We start from the raw sequence: 24,390 nt of genomic DNA, 5'->3' as shown, positions 1-24,390 counted from the left end.
ATAGAGCGCCCTCTCGTGGCTGTAGACGGTAATATTTTCTCTTGGTTCTAAATAAATGCGACTTATAGTCCAGTGCGACTTATAGTCTGAAAAATACGGTAAGTGTGAATAACTAACAACAATGTTCATTTTTGGGAAAACTATCCCTATAAGGGATGCAACTGGGCCGAGATAAAGCCATTATTCCAGTGGCTATACTAACAGATGATGCAGAGGAAAAAAAAAACACCAAACTTATTGGTGTCTTCCACTGGAGAAAGCTTGTGCAGCTCTACTTTTAACCTTTCAATGGATGCCCAAGTATAATAAAAGACAGAATTTCACAATTTAGGCTGTTTGTGACGCATTTTAAGACAAAGCAGTTAAAGACAATGACACAGTGAGTCAATTCAGTTATTGAAGGATGCAGAAGAGGAAACTACATAGTCTTTAAGACTTTTCAATTGAGATTTAGAGCCAGGGAGAGGATGGAAAAAGGCCATGAAAATTTACTAGCAGAAGAAGACTTGAAGGGGGAAATAATCTTAACCAAGGTCATTTACATAAGTCAAAATGGTCATGACAAACTAAAATGAATTAAACGTACAGATGTAAAAATGGCACATAAATTGTTGGGTCTGAAAACATGTTCGGCAAAAAAATAGTGTAGGGAAAAAAAGAAGTGATGTGTCCTGTCACTGTTACAACAGAATTGGTTTTGATTGTGGGCTGCTGCCTTTTCTTTCACACACTCCTTCCATCTGCATTCTCATCCTGACAGTCAAGTGTGACAGAGGCATTTTCTCCCACAGTGGCATGTGAGATTCTCATACTTTTAAATGCATGAGCGCTCTTGCTTTGCTGCTCTGCTTCTTTCTCCCGAGTGTTAGTCTCTGTGCCATGTGACAGGTCGAACCTCTCAATCCGGAGGCTTAGCGCCCACATGTCCCTTTAGAGGATTTCATTCCTGACATCACCACACCAGATGCTGACGACAGAAATAGACACAATATCGCTCACCCACAATGCATCACGGGCATCAAAATCTTTTGTGGTCCTTCCTTTGATTATCACTTTCTGGGTCCCACCTTCCTCTCAGGGACACTTTCTTTTTCCTCTGAATCCTCACACATCCTTTCCACGTTCGGCATTCACTGACTATTGATGGGCTAAACATTGCTCAAAAAAAGAAAAAACACTCTAGTGGGTTGGTACCACTCTATATTAGGTGCCCATGTTTCCACCACAAATAAAAAAAACTCTCTCACAACTTCAGACTTTCTCTCAATTCTGAGTGAAATAACCATGTGATTCTGAAACAGTCCCAAGTTTGCATCTCAGGATTATGAGTTAATAACCATTGTGTGGAGAAATGTCACAATTGTGAGGTATAAGCCCTGAAATGCAAGATATAGAGTGGTTTTTCCTATATGATATAATGTGCATAAGATAAAAGGGATTGTTCACCCAAAATTCTCTCAAAGGAGGTCTATGGGGAAAATCGTGGAAGGTTTGAAGCATAAATGTGAAGCTCATTTTTGCAAAAGCGCTTATTGTAATTCCTCCCTTTCGGTGTTGTAAAATTGAGTTGTGAAGACTAAACTCCTTGTTTGTAACTGTAAATGATTGTTCCTTTTAACCTTGCTTTCCGCAGCAGGTCTGAGATCCAAGCAGGGAAATCCAGTGCATCGTAAAGTGGAGATTTGGGACTTAGTGGACACCGCTGTGAATGCAGTCCGTTACTGTGCTTGTTTTCGGCATTGTTTGCTTGTCTCTCACGGTTGAAATGAACAGGATTAAGCAGCAGTGTGGGCCCTGTCTGGCCGACAGCTCGCCCGCCTAATCTCTGCCCGTAGACCTTGGGATTTCTGAGAAACAACCTGTGCTCACTTCCCTGTGCCAGACACAAGCAATCTCTCTCCCTCCCTCTCATTCTCATCTACATCCTGTACTTATCAGCATGCAGTGCAATATAAGTTTGCTGTTTCGAGAATAATATAATAATTTCTTAATTCAAAATAAAATATTAATGAATCCATCCATCAGGTTTGTTTACGCATTAAACTCGTGGCCACGAGAAAAACATGTCGTTCCCTCAACATAAGTAGTTGTGGCCACGAGAATTGGATGTTGTTCCCTCAACATAGCATCTCGAGGCCAAGACATAAGGATGTTGATACCTCGACAAAATGATCTGGTGGCCACAACATAATATGACGTTCCCACAAATTAATATCTCGTGTCCACGACATATCACGTTCCCACGAGTTATAATGTTGTGGCCATGTCAAAACTAAGTAAACCGAACAAGTCACCTTACGGGCACCGTATACTTTATACCAAGAAGATACATAAAGAAAATGATGTTTAAAATGAGATATACATTCGATATGAAGACAAAGAGCAGTTTTATTCTTCATATAGGTGGTCCACTCTCATGGTGGCTGCCATGTTGAGATCACATGACCAGCTGAATACTGCCCAATTTATCTTGGTATCCTAATTTTCAAACACTTTCAGTTGCAAAATATTGATAACGGCTCACAAATGTCTGTAAATAGGACACCATTGCTTTTAGGGTTTGCTTCATCCACACTGATAGGTGGCAGTATAACATTCAAGAGCACTGACATGAGTTAATTAGAATGATGAATAAGTTTAGGAGAACATGAAAAATTTCTTGTCTGGGATGGAATACTAGTTTGCTACCTACATATGGCCCCGCTTTATATTTTATAGTTTAACCTACAGAAAAAGTACACTGCAACTAATAACGACTTTTGACACAAGTACACAGTAGTTAAAGACACATAATATAAAATGGGACTGCATGTCAAATGAAAGTGTTTCAAACTGAAGTATGCTACTTGTTGCCAAGTTCATGTTTTGTTTAATTCAGTGAGAGATGCCCAGTTTCTTAGAAGTATGGTTGCTTTGCATTTTTAATTCAATTTGTGTCTATGTTCCGGCTGTCTGAGTAAATAATAATTCAAGGAGGAGATGAGAAATGCATTGGGAGATATAATATTTCATGCTGTGAGCAGTTGTATTTGCACATTTTGGAAATGTGCATACTGTGCACTATACAGATAATGCAAAAATAGTATGAATCGTACAGCAGCATGTCATTCCAAAATAACCCCTAGCGCACCTTTAATTGTTGAGCACACAGAGGACAGTTGGAGAGAAAAATTCAACTAAGACAGACCAAGGAAGTAGAACAAACATGGACAGACGATTATAAACTCAGGGTGGACGCTTGAGATGTGTTTAAATAAAGCTGGTTTTCCTGAGGGGTGGCTGAAGGCTGGAGTGGAGCAGAATGGCTTTACAGACGGCCCATCTGTTTTCTGGACTGACCAGCAGAGAAGAAAAACCTCTTAAAATCTCACATCTCTGCCATTTCTAAAAGCCACAGAGGAGTGAGAATGCTGGCTGAGCGGAAGTGTGTGTGTGTGAGAAATGAAACTCTTATCAGAGAACACTAGCTTTACCCATATCACAAAAAAAACACCTCACACAGTCAGAGAAAGAGAAAAGAACTGGAGCTAAACAGTGCCAAAAAGCACCACAACAATACAAAGGTTTTGTAACATGTAACATTTATTTTTGGACATGCCCCATGATAGTACCATGGTACTGTGGTAATACTGGTGGTACCATGGTAATTAGTCATGCAATGAATTTTCATTTTCTTCATGCTTATTTTGGTCATTTTGAGGCAGATTTATAATTCATAGGGAAAGTATTTCACCCATCACAAAAATCATTCAGCACCATGGAATTTCCATGATACTAACACCATACAGAGTACTTTTTGCAAGTGACAGGCCATACAAAGCAAGAAATACTGATGCACAACAAAAACCAGGGGGGAAAGCCAAGGAAGAGAAATTAATGCAATGAAAGAAATACACCCCACTTCTCACACTGCGAATGAATCTCCTCTCCGTCTGCAGCTCTGCCCTCCTCTCACAACCTCCAAGGTTGAGGTTAAATGGATCATTGAGTCCCCTGATCCACCCCCTATTGCTGAACATAAGACAAGCAGCGGGAGAAAAGCAGATCCCTCTGTGCCACACACACATATACAGAGTTCTTCCTGAGGTACTGAAGGGGAATGCAGAGTGGCCATCATCTTGCAGGAGGAACATTCATGATGAACGTAATTTTGGACATGGGTATTTGTCTCTGTTCAGCAGGGTGGAGGGAAAGATGGATTTAAGTAGACATGACTACAGCAGTACAGAAACCCATGTGGAGAAAGGCAGGTTTCAGGCAGAAATGTGAAGATATAAAGGGCTAGTTTCACATGAAGTTAACAAGAGGAATGGGGTAATATTAAAATTCTGGCTAATTCTTAAGACATGAATCCTGTTTGTTTGTGGATTATTTTTTTGTTTGTGGTCTCTTATTGCCCTGTCGGTCTCTGCAAACTATACAGAAGATCTCCTGTGTTCACAGTGTGCTGAAACAAAGCTCTCCCTCTCTAAATCTGCTGGAAATCAACTCACTAAACCAAAAAAAAAAAAAAAAAAAACACGTTCCAAATGGTTTCTCTGCCCCCATAGCAAAACATCCTGTTCCTGCTCAAATGGAGCACGATGTGAATCGCTTCATCTCAGCAGTAGTAGAGCCTTCCAGCCTTCCACTCTCAGAGACATTAGGAAAGGGATGAAGACATTCTGAGGGATAGCAGGAAGACAGAGGAGTCAGCTGGCAGTGTGGAATTCATTATAATTAGCAACTAATAATGAAATGCCTCTCAATGAGGACTGTGATAAACAACAATCTGTCAGGAACTGAATGAGCCGTTTAAAAATAAAAAGACTGAGTGTATCTTCAAGAGAAGAACATGCTGAGTTTATGCCGAGCTTATGGAGATCTTTCACTGTATTTCAGCATGCAATACATTTAGACATCTACTTTGTTTTGGATTCGAAGAGCCATGTTTTGGATTCTCAGCTGGGAACTTAGAAGTAAGCTGTGGCTCCAAATGATTCACTGATTAAGAGAGTCTAAATCAAATCGCTAGTTCACAAGGAACTCTGAAGCAGTTTCATGAAACTTTTAAACTCACTCTTTAAAAATAACCAGTTCACAAGAGTCCGTTTTTTTTTTTTTTTCAAACTGGACATCACAGATGTGTGCTCGTGTTCATTGTGGCATGCAGGACACGGTGCACCCTACCAAAACAATATCTTATATAACAACATCAACTATCAACAACTATCATAAATGCTTGAGGTGATATTGCATGAAAATATTCTACGTCCCTTAATCCTTCCCAATACCTAAATTTAACAAATACCTTACTAACTAATAAGCAGTAATTAAAATATTTATTTTGAGGCAAAAGTCGTAGTTAATAGTAAATGTTGAGAATTGGATCCTGGAATGAAGCGTGACTGCGTGAGCAAAGATGGCGATCAACATGCACACTTAAAAGTTGAATCCTTATCCAATATCGGTGATATTTCCCTCCAGAAAATATGAGCTACACAAATGTCTTCGTGTTCATTTAAACCAGAGTTGTGTGTCTTTTTCAACTTATACAATGCCACTTTGAGGACCAACTCATTCGTACAAAATTTAAGGCACATGTGCAAGCTAAGTGTGTACTGTTAGAAGAATCAGTGCATGTATAGGACACGCATACAATCCCTAGTGTACACATAAAACATTAAGTGCACTTCAGGCTTCATGTATCCACTAGTGTTGCTTTATGATTCCTTAGGTATTCCAAAAAGTTGTTAAATAAGGTTGCTAGTAGTGATCGACCAAAATATCGCCAAGGCCAATATATCGGCCGATATTTGGCATTTTTCAAATATCGGCATTTGCCGATAAGTTTTTCTGCTTGGCCGATGTGTTCGAGATGGGACTTTTATTTTGACGGCACTGAGAAAGGCAGCGCCTGAGCGCATAGTGCTCACAACAAATCCAGCTGTGAGATCTTGAAGTGTGCATTTTTATCCATCGTGACTGTGTGTTCTATGTGACAGTCGGCTGTTAATTGAACGCTTTAAACTTTAAACTTGTGATTTTAAATTATGCTGCGCTTTATGCATTCGCCCACTGTCCCATTTATGTCATTTTCACTGTTTGCTGTTGGCCTTATTTGAAAAATATGATTTCCAGTGCACACAAACTTCCCAGAATACTGAGTGCCCTGTTGGTTACAGTGGTTACTTCCTTTTTAATTATATTTTTATTAAATATTAATTTGTGAAAAATATTTTGTCATCTAAAGTGTTTATTTTACACATTATTTTTTTTATCCATTGTCAAATAATTATATATATATATATATATATATATATATATATATATATATATATATATATATATATATATATATATATATATATATTAGGGCTGGGCGATAAACAAAAAAAAATGATATCTCGATATTGTCAATTTTTACGATATTCGATATATATCTCGATATGTTTGCATTTGCATTTAAATAATAAAAAATAAAACATGATTTTCTTTTGCCCATTAAAAAAAAACTATTTAGATTAAACAGCTAATTTAAGCAGTTAAATCTAGACCAAGAGATCACTTACTGCTTTTTATTAAATGAATACATGTAGGCCTATATGTAACTGAAGCAGTGCAAATTAAGTAACAGTTACAGAAACTGCATTCTTCTTTTTAGTGCATGCAATTCACAATTTAAACTATGCAACTGGGATAAGTATTTTATTTAAAAATTTTTAACAAGTTTTTAAGCTAAGAACACAAGTCTGTCAACTGTCTGTGGTTTTAAGAGAAGCTCTGTGGCATGAAACTATGTTCCTACTGACACTAAAAACCCTCTTAGATGGGGAGCTAGTTGCTGAAGCACATAGCTATTTCTTATATATAAATATATATAAATGAATACCAAAGACTTTTGCATTCTCTCTGTCTATATTATGGAAACTGGTAAACATATCAGTGAAATTCCCCAATAGTAATTCCAAATGGCCATAGCCTATGTTTCTCTATTCAAACATTAGCGGTCGAGTAAGTTCATTTATTTTGCAATCACAAATGCAAACAATACAGTTGAGATCTCACGACAGAAAACAGACCGGCTGAACGACGCTTTCATTATATCGCTCAATTCCAGCTTGTTAGTGTTTTCAGATTATCGTCAGCGGCTCTTCCGCAATGAGGAGTGAGCACGTGCGCATGGTTGCCAGATTGCTTAAAATAAGCAAACACCGGGCAGAAAATGTATCCTTGTAACAGTGGAGCTCTGATTCGGAGATTTAAACTCTTGTTATCTGGCAACCGCTATCATTACAGCTCTCGTAGTAGAGGGGCGTAGAACAGTCAGCAGTTACAGGTTCCTTTTTTGGACATTCGGCGCGTTCTTTTGGGAAAGTATGCTTGAATTTGAAATATTCGATATTCCCGATATATTCAAATTGTACATCGTCATCAAAATTATTCCGATGTTATCGCTAATATTTGATATATCGCCCAGCCCTAATATATATATACACACACACACACACACACATACATACATACATACATACCAGTGATGCGCGGGTTGATCCAAAATGAGTGGGTGCCTGCGGTCACGAGTCATCCAAAAATATTTTTCATTATATTCTGGTTGCCGTCGGTTGGGTCATTTGAAATAAAGATGCCAATTAAACCTTTGTAATTTATATAGTACTAGACACAATTTTGAAATACATTGGCCTACACTTTATTGGTTGAATAACTGGCGCGATTATAGTGACCACCTGTCCCGCTTTACGTTGTACTGTACAGCAATTTTACCCTTTGTCCCGCCTCACGCAAATTGAGCATCTGTCCCGCTTTTTCATTCGACCCTGCCTAATAAATACATGGATACGTCCATAGGCGTACTGTTAACTTATGTCCAAAAGTTCAGAGGAGAGCAATAAAGGCGTTAGTCGATAGGCTGAGTCGTACGTCAATCAAACTGTTGACTGGTGCACACACGCCTCCTCAACATCGTCAACAATCTCAAATTGGAGAGTGTGCGCACTGTTCGGTCAGGTTTAGCAGTCATGGCCAGTGTGGCCATGAAAAAGAGAAGATGCGCTTTTAATAGCGAATGGACCGCAACATACTCTTGGTTAAGACCTGTAGATGGCGAAGCAGAGAAAGCTTTTAGCATTTTATGCAAAAGCAGTTTTTCTGTGGGACATGGTGGAGAATACGACGTGAAGCGACATGGTGCATGTGAGTACCACAGAAAAAAAGCACATCATCAAGAAACATGCAAATCAGTGCAATCATTTTTCAATAAACCAAATGACCCACAGGCTGACAAAGTTTGGGCAGCAGAACTGACGAGCATTTACATTGACCCGCGCATCACTGATACATACACACACACACACACACAACGGCTTTATACCGGCTAATCACACACTTTTATTAGTACGGCTCTATTTGCAGAAGAGGGAGAAGTTGATAAGGGCTGTGGCAGCCGTGAGCTGTGCTGTTACTTCCCCAGAGATTGAACTTTCACTGCGTTTGAGTGTGTGTAAAATTCTTCATGGTACATAGCATCAACCAGTTTTCGACTTCTTCCAACCTTCCCACATTCCCTCCCACTCGTGAGGACATCGTATATCTCTCCATGACAGGCGTCCTGCTGCAGGCTCTTCTCAAAGGCTCCTTCATCTCATCCTGTTCCCTTCTCCTTCATCATACAGGACAGAGCAGCGAAAAAACTGCCTGTGGTGATTTCAGATTGGACACTTCTCCACGGTCACTGCCACCAATAAACCGAAAACTCAGACCCATAAAATGCTGATATCTGGCTCATTGGATGCTGCTGACCTCTGAGCTTTTCAGAGATTCCAGATATCTTGGAGGTCAGACTTCAGGATGCTTTTATTTTCACTGTACAGCCAATGGCATTCTCGCTCTCCTGTGTTTTTGTTTTTCCTCCCAAAAGTGCTGTATCAGTGTTGGCAGTCCTTTTGGTGGTTCAGCAGTGCAGATCCAGGCCTCTGGGGTGTATACGGTTACACCACACTGATCTCTCTGCTCACCTCTCCTGATCTGACATTTTCATCCTCTTCCCCTGCTCTGCCTCTTAAGACCAATTTGATCATCACTTAAGACCAGAAACAAAATCACACAATAAAGGTAAATACATAATTAACTTTCTAACTTCCACATACATACTACATCTTCTTGCGGATACTCATTTCAAGGTTCATTTAGGAAACTAACTGGCCACACCACATTGAAAACATGAACAAGCGAGCTACACTATTTGAAAACAGAAACCCATCACAGTAGCTTCCCCAGTGGATAAAACTGCCATTTTTCTTAAAAGAACTTACCATTCCAAAGTTCATTATATTAGTGATTTTTCTAAATAATCAGTTCCCTATTGGATCATGTTGAATGGTAGGCTGGTGTCAGGATGTATGCACAGCTTTGTTGTTCTTGGAACTGGTATTATCTAACTAGTTAGGTAATGCAATTCCAGATGCTTTAGACAAAAACAGCCAACACAGTCAAAACAGAAATGCTGGCACAGATTATACTGTTTACTTGGGCAGAAAAAGAGAGGGAGGCACAAGGAAAACCAAAAATCTGCTAATGACTGGTCATTCCACATCCAGATAAAATCACTTGAGATACACAAACAAACTACCTAAAGACCGCTGCTCAGAAAGCACAAAGCCTTAATGACTGAGACAAGCCCATTTCTCAATGAGGCCTGCTCTTAGAATTCAAATAAAGACCACAACACAGGAGGGGCTAGGAGTCAACGCCTGAGCTGAATTCAAATGAGGATACCGAGCCTCCAGTCATCTCCCACACAAAATTTACAAGCTCATTTGATCATGTAAATTAAAGCGCTACAACGTACACAGGAGTTCTGCGTTTTGTTTTATTCCCAGATTCATTTGCTGCCACTCCTACAAGAGCAAGAACAAGCAGTTTGATAGACAAGAGAAGAATGAGGCGACTGACACACTTCAAAATCCACTTAAAAACTTAACACATAAAAACCAAGGACAAAAATATATATATATATATAGTCAAGGAACAGCACATAAATTAACGTAACGTAGAAAAAGTGTGAGCACACACACACGAAAAAAAAAAAAAAGAATTAGGAGTTTTAGGGCTGCTAGAGCGCTAGCAAGTCAGAAAACATGGGAGCACTACTGTACCCGTCAGTCATTGTGGCCACGTCTTTGAGGGGCTGTGTTTTGGAAAAGGGGTGTGGCTGAATGGAATTACTTAGGTCACAGTGACGCACATCCAAGTGAATTGGATTATTGTAAATAAAAGTAGGACAGGAACTGGGTTTTGTCCTTTGGTTGTTGTTTTTATGGTAGTAGATCTGAATGCGAGCTGGCAGTCGATTGTGAGAAAAGGGTGTGATTTATGTGGATAAAATGATCGGAGAAGTCCAGCATATGACACCAGAGAGTAGTTTTCATTGGAAGATTCAGTTTCCATGACTAATAAGCTCAAAAAAGCGCTATTAGAAACATATGCATGTGTAAATGGTTTACAAAAAGATCAATAACACGCATTTTTAAAATAGAGAATTTATTGCATGCTGCTTTAAAAAAAAAAAAAGTGATATTTTAAAAATAGCATCGGATGCAATATAAAATGCTAAACATTTGTAGTGTGCTACTTTTTTTGTGTGTGTTAGTTTTTCTCTAAAGACATCAAACCAACTTTTGGCAGGTGATTAAAAAAAACAAAGTCATACTGAAACAAATAGCATTTTATTGCATCCCAAACTTCAGTCAGCTGAATCCCTTAGAAGTACATTTTTTTTTTTTTTTTCAATAATTCAACAACATTTTCACATGTTCGTGGTTAATGACATGCATGCAAATAAATAGATAAAATATATAAAATTATATTGCAAATATTTAGTTTCTGTTTGAACCTATTATATGACATTTCACCTCTAAGGAAAAATATATCTACACAGAAAAACATATTACATTAATCTTTTTTTATTTAATTTTTTTAATAAAACATTTTGATATTTAAATATATTTTTCATTTGGAATTAAATATTTGCTATTGCTAATATTTGCAAACCCGATTTTTTACTTTTAGTTATTACCTTTCCATTAACCCTCATATAGGAAACCCTACGTGATATGGTATTCCACACAGCATGCTCTGGTTGAATACTGTGCATAGTGGCAAATGCAGTAAAACAACATACAATCCTTCATAATACTTTCTTTTAAAAAATTGTATGCAGCACACCATTCTGAACATCCATACTAACATTCACACACACAGAGATCTTTCTCAACCATCTTGACACAAATATCCAACCATCAAGAGAAATGCAGATGGCTATAGAAATAGGCCATAAGCACACAGAAGAAATCTGTGCTTGTGAGAGAGAACAACATGCTCTTGAATAGGACAGCAAATGTTTTATTCATATGTGAACAAATGCAGAGGAGATGAGTCACACCCCATCCGAACGCAACTACTGATGCAGGCAATGAGCATACAAGCTCAAACACACTTGCACATATTCAAACCCACAAAATCTATGATGTCTTACAAACCCGCAGAGTAGATGACAAATCTCTACGGTGCAGATAAAGGTGGAACGGACTGCTGGCATTCACGCTAAAGTGGCAAATGTGCCCGCTTGTTCCAGTCTTTGATGGTAGAGAGTCTAAATTTGTGATGAGCCGAGTCGAGCCGAGCTGTGGGAGGTAATGGTGCCTCTCACTCTCTCGTACAAAGAGAAGACGGACGAATACGGGCTGGATAATTAGAGCGAACACACCGCCCAGGAGACAGAGATTCAGAGAGATCGTGCGAGTGGGGCTTGCCTTACGAGCTTGCTATATTTAACTTCCTCTAATGCAGCCGGTCCTGAAGAGGGACCTAAAACAGCAGACACGCTCAGACATGACACAGGAGGAGATAACAGAGACGTTTACAGAAAGAGAGCGAGTCAGTGGCAGACAGACTGATAAGACAGATGCACTCAAACTCAAGACACAATGAAAGCAAGAAACTACAGGGAGACTCGCATTTTGAAACAAGGTACAGATTTTAAACAAAATGTTAGCAACTTGCAAGAAGTTAACATTAACTCTGGAAGTGGAAGTTGATAAATGACAGCCAGTTCCACCAAAAAAATAAATAAAAACAATACCATAACCATTTGGGTTTGGTGAAGGTGTTTGTTTTTGGAATACAAGAAATGAATGCATTGAATATGCATTAAATAAATCAAAAGTGACATTACACACATTTACTTCACATTTAAATTGCTATTTCTTTATACTTTATTTGTCAGACATTCATGGGGAAAATATAAATGTTTATACAAAAATATTAAGCAGTGCAATTGTTTTCAACACTGATAATAAGAAATATTTTTTAGCAACAAATCAGCATATGAGACTGTGACACTGAAGGCTGGAGCAAGGATGCTGAAAACTGTCATTTTACGTGACTGTGTTTCCTTTATTTTATTTTTTTTTCAATATTGTAATATAACTTTAGAATTAAAGCAGGAAAAGAAAAAAACTAAGAGAATAGATGGAGTCCAAATTGAAAAACAATACTTTCTTTTTGCCCTATATCTATGCTTCGATTTCCAAAAATTGGCTGTACAGCAAAGACCAAAAAAAAATCAATATTGTTTATTACTGATTTTTTTATAAATCAATTTCATGTATGATTGTCCTCCTCACTTCTCATCAAGAACTGAATATAAATCTGTAATATAAATCTCTAAATACATAATATAAATACAGATATACAGAAATTTATCAAAATGAATGTGGAAAAAAAAACAACAACAACAACACAGAAATAGGGATCCGTGTAAACCTAACTAATCAGTAACCCAACAGATAGCAAGCGGACAGTTTTATTTATAACTAATAACATTTTAACATTAATAATCAAACAAATTTAATTTACATCATATGTTCAGATGTTGGCATATGGTCTAACTGTTTCATAGTTTATGGTTTAATAGCTTATTGTTTGAAACTCCATTTTAAATGACTTTAACCCTCGCATATACGTGTTATGAGGCATTATCTCCTGATAACCCCGAAAAGAACTTAAATTACACGGTCACATTTGATCGTACAGATAAGAGCAATACATCAATCGAATCTGTAAAGGGTATACTTTTTTTTTTTTTTATATACAGAAATAATTTCTAAAATAAAGAGAACAAACAAGGTGTGCTGTCTGCAGCCTTTGTCTGCGCTGATCTTTATTTACAAACACGTCATTAAAATGAACTGTAACTCCGTGAATACTCAACGAAGAGACATGAGAGAGATATCTATAGAAAGCTTGACATGTCTACTTTTAAACTAAACAAGTGCCGCCGAAAACAGATATTCTATGATAAAGTAATCCATATGAAAATGTGACCACGCCCCCGCGCTGAACGTGCTATTCAGATTCAAACTGAAGCGCGCGGCTTGAATACGCCCATAACAGAAGAAAAAGCAGCCAGACTGTTCTTCAAGTTTTTATTTTACTGTTTGCTTCGCGATGAGAGGAATAAGACATAATTAACCACAAAAAGATGTGATGTGGTTGAGGATTTGAGAAATGGTTTTCCTCAGAAAAAAAAGAATGAAGCAGAGATCATAAACATGAGTAAGTCTCTTTTTATTTATTTATATACTTGTACTAGTTTTCACATATAGTGTAAACATTTTACTACAACCCGAATTCCGGAAAAGTTGGGACGTTTTTTAAATTTTAATAAAATGAAAACTAAAGGAATTTCAAATCACATGAGCCAATATTTTATTCACAATAGAACATAGATAACATAGCAAATGTTTAAACTGAGAAATTTTACACTTTTATCCACTTAATTAGCTCATTTAAAATTTAATGCCTGCTACAGGTCTCAAAAAAGTTGGCACGGGGGCAACAAATGGCTAAAAAAGCAAGCAGTTTTGAAAAGATTCAGCTGGGAGAACATCTAGTGATCAATTAAGTTAATTGATATCAGGTCTGTAACATGATTAGCTATAAAAGCTTTGTCTTAGAGAAGCAGAGTCTCTCAGAAGTAAAGATGGGCAGAGGCTCTCCAATCTGTGAAAGACTGCGTAAAAAAATTGTGGAAAACTTTAAAAACAATGTTCCTCAACGTCAAATTGCAAAGGCTTTGCAAATCTCATCATCTCCAGTGCATAACATCATCAAAAGATTCAGAGAAACTGGAGAAATCTCTGTGCGTAAGGGACAAGGCCGGAGACCTTTATTGGATGCCCGTGGTCTTCGGGCTCTCAGACGACACTGCATCACTCATCGGCATGATTGTGTCAATGACATTACTAAATGGGCCCAGGAATACTTTCAGAAACCACTGTCGGTAAACACAATCCGCCGTGCCATCAGCAGATGCCAACTAAAGCTCTATCATGCAAAAAGGAAGCCATATGTGAACATGGTCCAGAAGCGCCGTCGTGTCCTGTGGGCCAAGGCTCATTTAAAATGGACTATTTCAAAGTGGAATAGTGTTTTATGGTCAGACGAGTCCAAATTTGACATTCTTGTTGGAAATCACGGACGCCGTGTCCTCCGGGCTAAAGAGGAGGGAGACCTTCCAGCATGTTATCAGCGTTCAGTTCAAAAGCCAGCATCTCTGATGGTATGGGGGTGCATAAGTGCATACGGTATGGGCAGCTTGCATGTTTTGGAAGGCTCTGTGAATGCTGAAAGGTATATAAAAGGTTTTAGAGCAACATATGCTTCCCTCCAAACAACGTCTATTTCAGGGAAGGCCTTGTTTATTTCAGCAGGACAATGCAAAACCACATACTGCAGCTATAACAACAGCATGGCTTCATCGTAGAAGAGTCAGGGTGCTAACCTGGCCTGCCTGCAGTCCAGATCTTTCACCTATAGAGAACATTTGGCGCATCATTAAACGAAAAATACGTCAAAGACGACCACGAACTCTTCAGCAGCTGGAAATCTATATAAGGCAAGAATGGGACCAAATTCCAACAGCAAAACTCCAGCAACTCATATCCTCAATGCCCAGACGTCTTCAAACTGTTTTGAAAAGAAAAGGAGATGCTACACCATGGTAAACATGCCCCGTCACAACTATTTTGAGACCTGTAGCAGAAATCAAAATTGAAATGAGCTCATTTTGTGCATAAAATTGTAAACTTTCTCAGTTTAAACATTTGCTATGTTATCTATGTTCTATTGTGAATAAAATATTGGCTCATGTGATTTGAAAGTCTTTTAGTTTTCATTTTATTAAAATTTAAAAAACGTCCCAACTTTTCCGGAATTCGGGTTGTAGTTAAACTTTTTCCAAACTATAATTCCTGACCAAATGTATAATCATGTGAAACATTATAAAGTTTTAATAATATACAATACTATACCATTCAAAGCTTGATGTAAATAATATAAATGTAACTAACAAATGTAACAATGCTGTTCTTTCAATTCATTTAAAAAAAAAACTGAAAAAAATTCTCAGCTGTTTTCCACATTAATAATAATAATAATAATAATGATAATGATACTAATAACAATACATGTTTGTTTTTTTGTAGAAAATCAGTGTGCGACTGGAGCAATGATGCTAAAGATTCAGCTTTGAAAGTCAGCTTTGATTGTTCCTAATAAACTGTTTAACTGCACTTGCAAGTGAATATTACATTATTTTGTGGGATAATTAAATATATTCTAAATAAACTACAAACATAAAATTATATAGATTTATTTTGTCTTCACATTCTTTCTTGTAACTCTTCCCTCTCAGTGACACAGATGACTGAGAGGCTCATTATGCAGCTCATTATGTCTTCTCAGGTGTAAATCACAACATAATGCTGATAGTTCCCACCCTCTTGCACAGACCCTTTTCTACACAAAAAGTAAATTAGAAAAATTAAAATCAATATACTGTTTTCTGTGAGTGGGTAAACATGATGATTTTTCACATAATTTAGCAAGAAAAATTCTAGGCGACAAGATCCAGTTCTCAAAAGTCCCGGGAACCAATGTTATGTGCGCATTTTATGTTTTATGGATTATCCATTTTTAGTTTTTCACGAACCACGCATAAACATTTTTTTCTCAAAAACACAATCATGTACATACATGCTGCTCACATATTATTATAGCCCAGTTTGTGCTGATTACAGTGATATTAGACTTTAGCCATTTAAATGTTTAGAAGCAACTGAAAAACGCACAAATGTCAGGACATGACAAAACATCTCCAGGCCCCAAAAATACCCTTAAACCTCAAAGGGTTAATTGAAGTACAATTATAGTGCTTGCAATTTTCAGGATCACATATTAAATCGAAACACCACAAGGAATATTCATTCTTTATAAACCCATTTGTCATGCCACAGGACCACTGAACTCAAAAATAGCTTCAAAAGCCTAACCTAAAATCTCAGCCTATTAGTCGACCATGCAAACGATCCTGCTGACTATAAGAGACTGAGGGCAGGATTCTGAATAAATGGTGCAGTGTCAGTGACTAAGGTGCAGAGACTCAGTGTGAGCTCACTCAAGGGTGCGGCCATCAAAGCATGTTTGCATATGTATCATATCATATCATATCAGTAATGGACGGGCGGAGTATCCGCAGATATAGCATGTTCTCTTCTCTCCTGTCGAGGACTCCGTGTGTCTTAAAGCCATAAGAGGATTTGTGGGGAGACTGAGAGCTGCTGGTAAAATAATTGAAAGTCTCTGTGATCACTAAGCCCTCAGCTCAGAGGATGAGCATCAGGGTGGCGCTAACACAGCTCAGGCTTTGCCAAACAGGAAATGGTTGACAAAACCATTATCAATGCCTGCAATCCAACAATAGAGCTCTGCCACACCTGACGTGCATATCAAATCACATCCAAAATGTTTTGTGATGCCATCACTTAGCACGATGAGTAATGCATGAAAAGCAGTCTACTAAAAAGAAAACACTCATTAAAACCTGGGTGTCTTGACTGTGCTGATTTTGGAGGAAAATCATCAGAATTGGATCTAGGATGGCAAAAGTTTGTGTGTTTGTTTTTTTTTTTTTCACCAGAACTACTTGTGGAGACACGCATGGAATCTCCCTTAACTTATCAAAATGAAAAAAAGAAAAACTAAAATAACGAGTCTTCGCCTTCTACTCACATAATGACCTGTTTGTGAAATATGCAAGAGGGAAAAAAAAAATAATTATAATAATTAATTTTAGTAATACAGACATAAATGAAATACAGATAGCCAGTAATGTTAAAAGCCAGCAAATTCTCCTAATTCACCCGTCATCAGTCTTAGTAGGGCCAGATGCTATATTTATTTTGATGCTAATTTAATCTAATATCTAGGTGGTGAAAATTGTGAATGTAAGAGTACAAATCTATCACTGGCCGGACAGATGTATAAACACATAAATACATAAAAACCAACATACCAGATGCTACTGTATGTGAGAATACAGAAGTCCTTACATTTACCATAAAGATAGCCTGTTATAGCCAATTATGAATGTCTCAGGGTAAATAAACAAATGCCAGTAACTTTGTATTCTTCCACTGAGCATTACATCAAGAGACGTGCACAATGTGGCAATTAGCATCTGCAGCCTGGCTGTCGTCACATAAACACACATGTCATGTCCCAATCGGGTCCTTGTGCTGGTCAGGATGCTAGCACCAATTCAGAGCTCACAATAGCCCCTCACCGACATCCATTCATCACTCCTGGGGTGAGCAATGCATGCTATTAAAAGCCCTGCTAACACATCCACACAATGAAGTCTGCATACAAATGGTTTGTGTGCCATCAAAGGCTGCAGACAGAATCACCCCCGCAGACACCACACACCCCTGCAAACATTCACACATATAAACACAAAACCACTGCATGTGGTTAACCAAACACAGGTGTGAATACCAAAGAAATGCTCCTTGACTTTAACATCTATAATGTGAGGGAAACAAGGTATTAGGATAAGATGTCAACAGTTTTTATTATTTTCTGTATTACAAAAACAATGTTTTTTATAATATCCACTGGTGAATTATGCAAAATGAAACCAGGAATGTGGTCCAATTAGGTTTCACGTTGACTTTAAACTACTCCTAGCACTGCATCATTCCAAGAGCCTAGAGTCCCATCATTGGACGCAATGCTGCATGACTGCGTAACGAGAACAAGGTGGGCCCTCGAGCAAGCTTCAGAATAGACAACACTTTTTGTTTACCATCTCAGTGGCTTGAAAAAAAGAGTACAAAGACGCCCACTCAACCACTGAGAAAATTTTACAAGCTGGGTTTTAGGTTTCTCTTAAACCTGCCGATAGCTGGGTTGCGTAACTCCCAAGTATGCCAAGTTCAGTGTTTTTAATGTGCTTGATGATCACTCTTGCTATTATCTGAATCAGTCATGTCTGTGCCAGCAGCAGGTTACTGGAGCACACAGGTATTCAAAATAGACACTTCATTCATGTTAGTATGTGCCAAAGCTTGCATTCAGAGAATCTGTGAAAACATTCAAAAGCAGGCAAGCTTTGCACACAGCACAAATATGATTCAGCGCCAGTCAAATTCCAGCACGCCTGTGTTGCGTTAATTGGCAACAAGCTATATCAGCAAGATTGGGCTTTGGGTTGGGCAGTTTATTCATTTGAATTTCCAGAGGAACTCATTTGTAAATTAATGGTTGAAGAAATTAACATTTCAAATAAACAAAATGTCTTCTGTGAATTTGTTCTTTTAATTACACATATCTGACAACAAAAACAACAAGAAAAAAACCCAAGCAGTAGTGCCAGTCATTGTGAAAGCTGTACAAGCAAAAACTGACTCACCGAGACAGACAATGACCATGAAAGCTAACACAACAGGATTTGATCAAATACACTATTGGAAAACACAGATAAAACATTCTTAACAATAAGGATGGCTCAAGGCCAAAGCTTCAGCCTTGTACTTGACAGGTGGAGTAAGGGATCATTTTTGCAGTCAAAAAAATTGAGACAGACTGCAACCAAATTGACACAGGAGTCTCAGAAGGTCTTTATCTATCACTTTACATTCAGTTTACATGCAAAAAAAAATAAAAAATAAAAAACTTGCTCATGGTGCAAATATGTGGAAAACAGGGAGATGCAATGCAACAGACAAAAATATAAAGACCGTTGTCAAGGAATGCAAAAATCTGAACCGGAAAAAATCCTTATTGTTGAGCCTGGATATCTCATGGTTGTATAACTGTAAATGGCTGTATCAAAAAATGTACATAACCACAGCTGAGGAAAAAACAAAAAACAAATCCAAGCTTGCACCAGCACCAGAGAGTTCCCAGCCAAGAATCAACAATCAAACAGACAGCCCAGAGTGACTTTGACACATTCCCTTCATCTCCAACAAAATACACCTGGCAATCGCAATTTGATGACGTCAATGCGTGAGGACAGTAAATGATTTGGCGCCGCAGTCATGTCATCGCCAGTGTGGAATTATTCTACGGATTCCCACAGTTTCAAAACCTGTAACGTGGGAAATTCCTACAAATATTTCAGAGCGGCACAGATGACTATCATTTGCACGTGCTTTTGAGTCTTACAATTTTAAACACTCAAAGTGCTCAATTCAGTACTTTCCCGCTCTCTGTGAAACCCCTTTCTGTGAGCTCACACTCGGAGCGTGCAACTAGTACAGAATTAAGTTGTGTTGCACCTAAACAGCCAAATACATACATAACTATGTCAGAATGCCCGCCTTTTTGAGTATACATATATACATATATATATATATATATATATATATATATGCTATTAAGTGAATGTAAACAAAACTTGTAACAGTATGATAGATTCGTGCATGAGGTCTTAAAGAGACAGCGCCTAAATAAACCAGCTGCTGTCTGTCATTAATGTTTATTCATACATTGAATACTAACCAGTGTTATTTTAAAGTTAAACATAAATAGATCATTCTCTGTGGTATTTCAGCACCTGAATATTACTATAACTATTACTATCACCTGAAAAACTTAAAGCACAGTTAATTTTAGTTGTATTTGTCTGTTTATTATTGTCTTTTTTAGTTAAAATAAATTCAATTCAGAGTTTGAAATCACTTTTTTTATATATCTTACAATATAAAATCAACAACATTATTAACTGTAAAACACAAATATACTGGGTGACAAAACTCCCCCCTCAATTAAGGTTGATGTTGATCAGAGAGCTTGAGGAGTGATCGGATCAAAACAATCAAGGATACAAGGAGTCAAATGTATAACAAAGAGAAAAGCTGTGATAACAGAAACACAATAAGGTCATAATATTGATCTGAAGGTAAAATGATTCTTTGATTTTCTACAGCAATGCTTTTCTTCGCACATCCATCAACATCCCTGCACCTCCTCATGACGGTGAACCACAGGCAGCGCCTTTCTCTCTAAATGCATCAATTAGCAACAAAGAGATTTCTTTTTTTTATTTTAGTGCTTTGCAACCATTATTTCTGGCACCGAAAACATTGGTTTCACAATTTGTTATATCATGCCTTCAGGCTGAGCTCTTATAGGAAGATCATGCCATCAGAAATGACTATAGGTCACAGCGCAGACTCCTCTTGGACAAGGGCAGGTTTAAAGCAACCAGACAGGGATCGTCCCGGAGACTTGACTTGGCTTCATTTAATATACCACACAAATTCATTTGCATAATTTGCCTACTGTGAAAGCAACTGACATGTTTCACAAGCCCGACCCATTGTTCTCTGACAAATACAAACTTTCCCTTTAACATGGGGAGTGATTTTTCACCTAAAGCTCGTCACACCGATCACAGCAACCCCCTGAAAGCTATTTCTGATGAATACATATGATGATCTGAATCATTTTAGTAAACTACATTATCAGATCAAATATGTTGAAACAGTTTGTCCAGTTGGATTCTTTGATTTTTGTTTATTTTTTATGGTTTCTGACATTTTACATCAAGCCAAACCTCAGAGCAGATACAAACCTTTATAAGATCTCTTCTGATAGAGTCATCAAGGAAAAGTGTGGATATTCTCCAATGTAAGATCAGGTTATAATTCATACGTTTATGAAATAACACAAATATTAAAACGGCAAATAACATTACTGGTTAAGATGAAATTTGAAGATATACAGAGATTCAGATTCATTCAGATATTAGCTATTGAGGACTTCAAATTGGCATGATTAAAAAAAAAAAACAATTGGGGGGTTAAAATTTCCAATACAACAACACAAATAAAAGTACTAAAAGAAAAAAAGGCATTTAACCTCCACAGCCTGTCCGAACAAAGACCGTCCAAGGACATAGTCAAAATTTTACACTTATTGAACATTTTATATTACATTATAATCATCAGTCAGATGATTTCATAGGCTGAACATTTATTCTAAACTACTACTTATTCAGAAATATTAATATCACTATAAAAAGAGGTTTCAGTACAAAAATATTAATGTAAAAGAATATAAGATAATTGCGAAAACGAGGGTGTAATATTAGTGCGCACGCACCTCAATGTATCCGGCCAGACTCGGAACAGCGATGACCAGGACGAGCACAGACACGGCCGGGATTAAACCCATCTTCCTCGGTTACTCTCTGCTGGGGCTTGTGCTGAAATTATCCCGCTGTGGATTCTTAAAACAGAAAGCAGTTCGGTAAACGATCCTCGAGCGATTGCTGTGTGTGTTTCTCTTTCCTGTGTTTTTCCTACTGTGCGTTGATCCCGCTCTGAGCGCGCGTGGAATGTAGCGCGTCCCCGACTGCCACTGCGCGAGCTCTAAAAGCAGGATCAAGCGCGCCACCGGGCGTCTGAAGAAGGGACCTACCGGAAATGAGGTCATCATGCTGGGTGTGGGCACCTTGCAACCCCCTGAAATGTTTAAAGAATGTTTGTTTTGTGTGTTGTTATTGTATGTGGTAATATATACACGGACATTTATGTATGATGGAGATGTGATTGTAAAAGTGTATATTTTGTCATATGCAAGTTATTGTTCCCCATTTTCTAATAAAAAAATAATAAAAATAAAAAAGGTGTGTGCTCCTCCTGTAGGTCTATTACGAAATGTTTACACAATGAATAAGGGTATTCACGTTTTTTTTTTTTTTTATCAAGTTTTTTTTTTTTTTTTTTTTTTACCTTTATTTAAACAGGAAGTCACATTGAGGTTAAAACCTCTTTTACAAGTGAGACCTTTGTAAAGGGTAAAATGTATGAAACATTGCATTTTTATTTAAATTTTTGAAAATAGTGTATAAAATAGTTCATTTTTATACCCATACTACTGTCAATCAAAATGAGTGTTTTTTTTTCCACACTAGAGCATATAACTCTAAGGAAATCTAAACATATGAATCTGTCTGTGTGTGTGTCGGTTCAGTTGAGGATATGTCTCTCTTCTTCCTCACTAACAATACTATTATTAATGCTATTGGTAGATTTTCACAATGGCTATTTCTGGCCTGCCTAAACATAACTGTTTTTACTTAAAAGGACAGTTCACCCAAAAATGTAAATTCTTCCATCATTTACTCAATCCCAGTTGTTTCAGACCTGAATGAGTTTCATAATTCTGCTGAATACAAAAAAAAAGGTATTTTGAAGAATTTGGTTAACCACATTCAATAGACGAATAAAAAAAAAAACTTGGGTGAGATTTTAGATTTTTTTTTTTTACTATCCCTTGAAACAAATGGAAAAAAACACACTGTAACTCTAAACCCAGTTGTGTATTTCTACCAAACAGGTGCCACCTGTCACAACCTCATCATCTGCAGAGAGAAGCTGCCACTCAGTTACACCAGAATGATGCATCATAGAGGACTGTCAAGATATTTCACTGGAACTTGGTCTTCATTACATCTATTTTCTGTTTTACTTCTGTATTTATACATATTCAGTGTCAATTATCGTGTATTAATGTATTCAGTTAATAACTGTTGTTAGAGCACTGTCATATATGCTACAATTTCATATGTCAAAAAAGTTTTGATGTAAAACCCTAATAGAGACTAGAAGATATTATAAGACCAGGCAGATAGAGAAGTAGAAAAAAAAGATTATAAACAAAATTAAAAAACGAATTATTATTATTAAAAATGTTATTTAAAACACCAGTGTTGTCTCATATAGCACTTTCAAAGCATGGTCCATTGGATTTAGTACCAAAAAGGTTCTGCTATTGTTATAAGCCGAAGAACCCTTAACTGTCTAGAACCATTTTTCTTATATGTTCTTCCCAACCATTGGAAACGTATGCAGAAATTCCTAGTGGTTCTGACAGATTACATATAAAACCATATATTAACTGTCTTTCTTCTAAGAAGTTACTTTATTTATTTTATTATTATTTTTTTTTTAATGAGAGAGAGAAATGTTTATTCACAAGAGATAAAAGTGAAAATAAATCAAACATAAATGCTAATTACAAAATAATACTGTATATGATTTTCTTTCCAATTTTGTATAGCATTGTCAGAAGTTTCACAATCAGAGAGGGGAAGTTGACATGACCAAACCACAAATTTGGTATCTCATAAAAGTCCACAATTTCCTCTTTAACACCAGTGGTGTAGGCAGAATTTTATTTTTTGGCAGGCCTGGGCAAAAGTGAGTGGGCATAGTAACTAAATGGACAGAGTCGGACTCAATATTCAGGTCATTTCAATCTTTTCTTCTTATCCTATTGAAAAAGAAACTGTAATACACAGCGGAAGAAGTAATGTCACACAGCAGGACACTGATTTACATGTCCATGTCTAATTGTGAGCACAGACACGGATGTACATGGTGGTCCATGTAAAATCAGTAACAGCGGGCAGAATAGTCCACATGGTGTTTGTCTGCCTGCAGCTGTTACACAATATACTGTCTGCTTCTCCCATCACACCACATTTACACAATCCAATAGTCAATACATCTGACAGATAAACTTTTCATGTCATCTGCCCTCTGTGCAACTTATTCATGTTTTCCCACATTCTGATGCACTGTGTAATGTCATATTATATTTAAGAGTTTTTGCTAGATGCTGTGTGCTATGGATTGTGCAGGTACTGATGCTATAAGTCCAAGGGTCAATAGGAACATCCATCTAAACATTTATCTGAGAGTCTAACCCATATCCATTTCTGGTGAATATTTGTACGACTTATCAAATCTTTTGGTATCCTCACTCTGAGATTACCTTTTGATTATAATATAGTTGTTAAATTTCTATACTGTATATCATTTTAATTTCAGTAATTGAGTTTCAGTAATTCAACAAACTTTACCATATTAAGATATATTAATAATATATGATATCAATAAACTTAATTATTACTGGCATATTATATTGTATTGGTATTAGTATCATTTTACATATTTGATTTGTATTGCTCTCTCT

General features: G+C 37.2%; 1 protein-coding gene across 2 annotated transcripts in view; it reads right to left on the bottom strand.

The window, feature by feature from the left end:
* The window catches only part of LOC132155889 (amyloid beta precursor like protein 2-like), an 83,619-nt gene extending 61,844 nt beyond the window's left edge, over nucleotides 1-21,775 (bottom strand). Inside the window, exon 1 of one of the 2 annotated variants that reach the window (XM_059564646.1) lies at nucleotides 21,511-21,775. In XM_059564646.1, coding sequence (XP_059420629.1) covers nucleotides 21,511-21,582 — 72 coding nt within the window. In that variant the 5' untranslated portion in view covers nucleotides 21,583-21,775. The remainder of the gene's footprint in view (nucleotides 1-21,510) is intronic. The other variant, XM_059564647.1, reaches the window with a different exon arrangement.
* Between the last annotated feature and the right edge of the window lie 2,615 nt (nucleotides 21,776-24,390).

The sequence above is a fragment of the Carassius carassius genome, chromosome 13 (assembly GCF_963082965.1).
Source record: "Carassius carassius chromosome 13, fCarCar2.1, whole genome shotgun sequence".
Lineage (NCBI taxonomy): Eukaryota > Metazoa > Chordata > Actinopteri > Cypriniformes > Cyprinidae > Carassius > Carassius carassius.
This window is presented reverse-complemented; position numbering and strand designations above follow the sequence as displayed.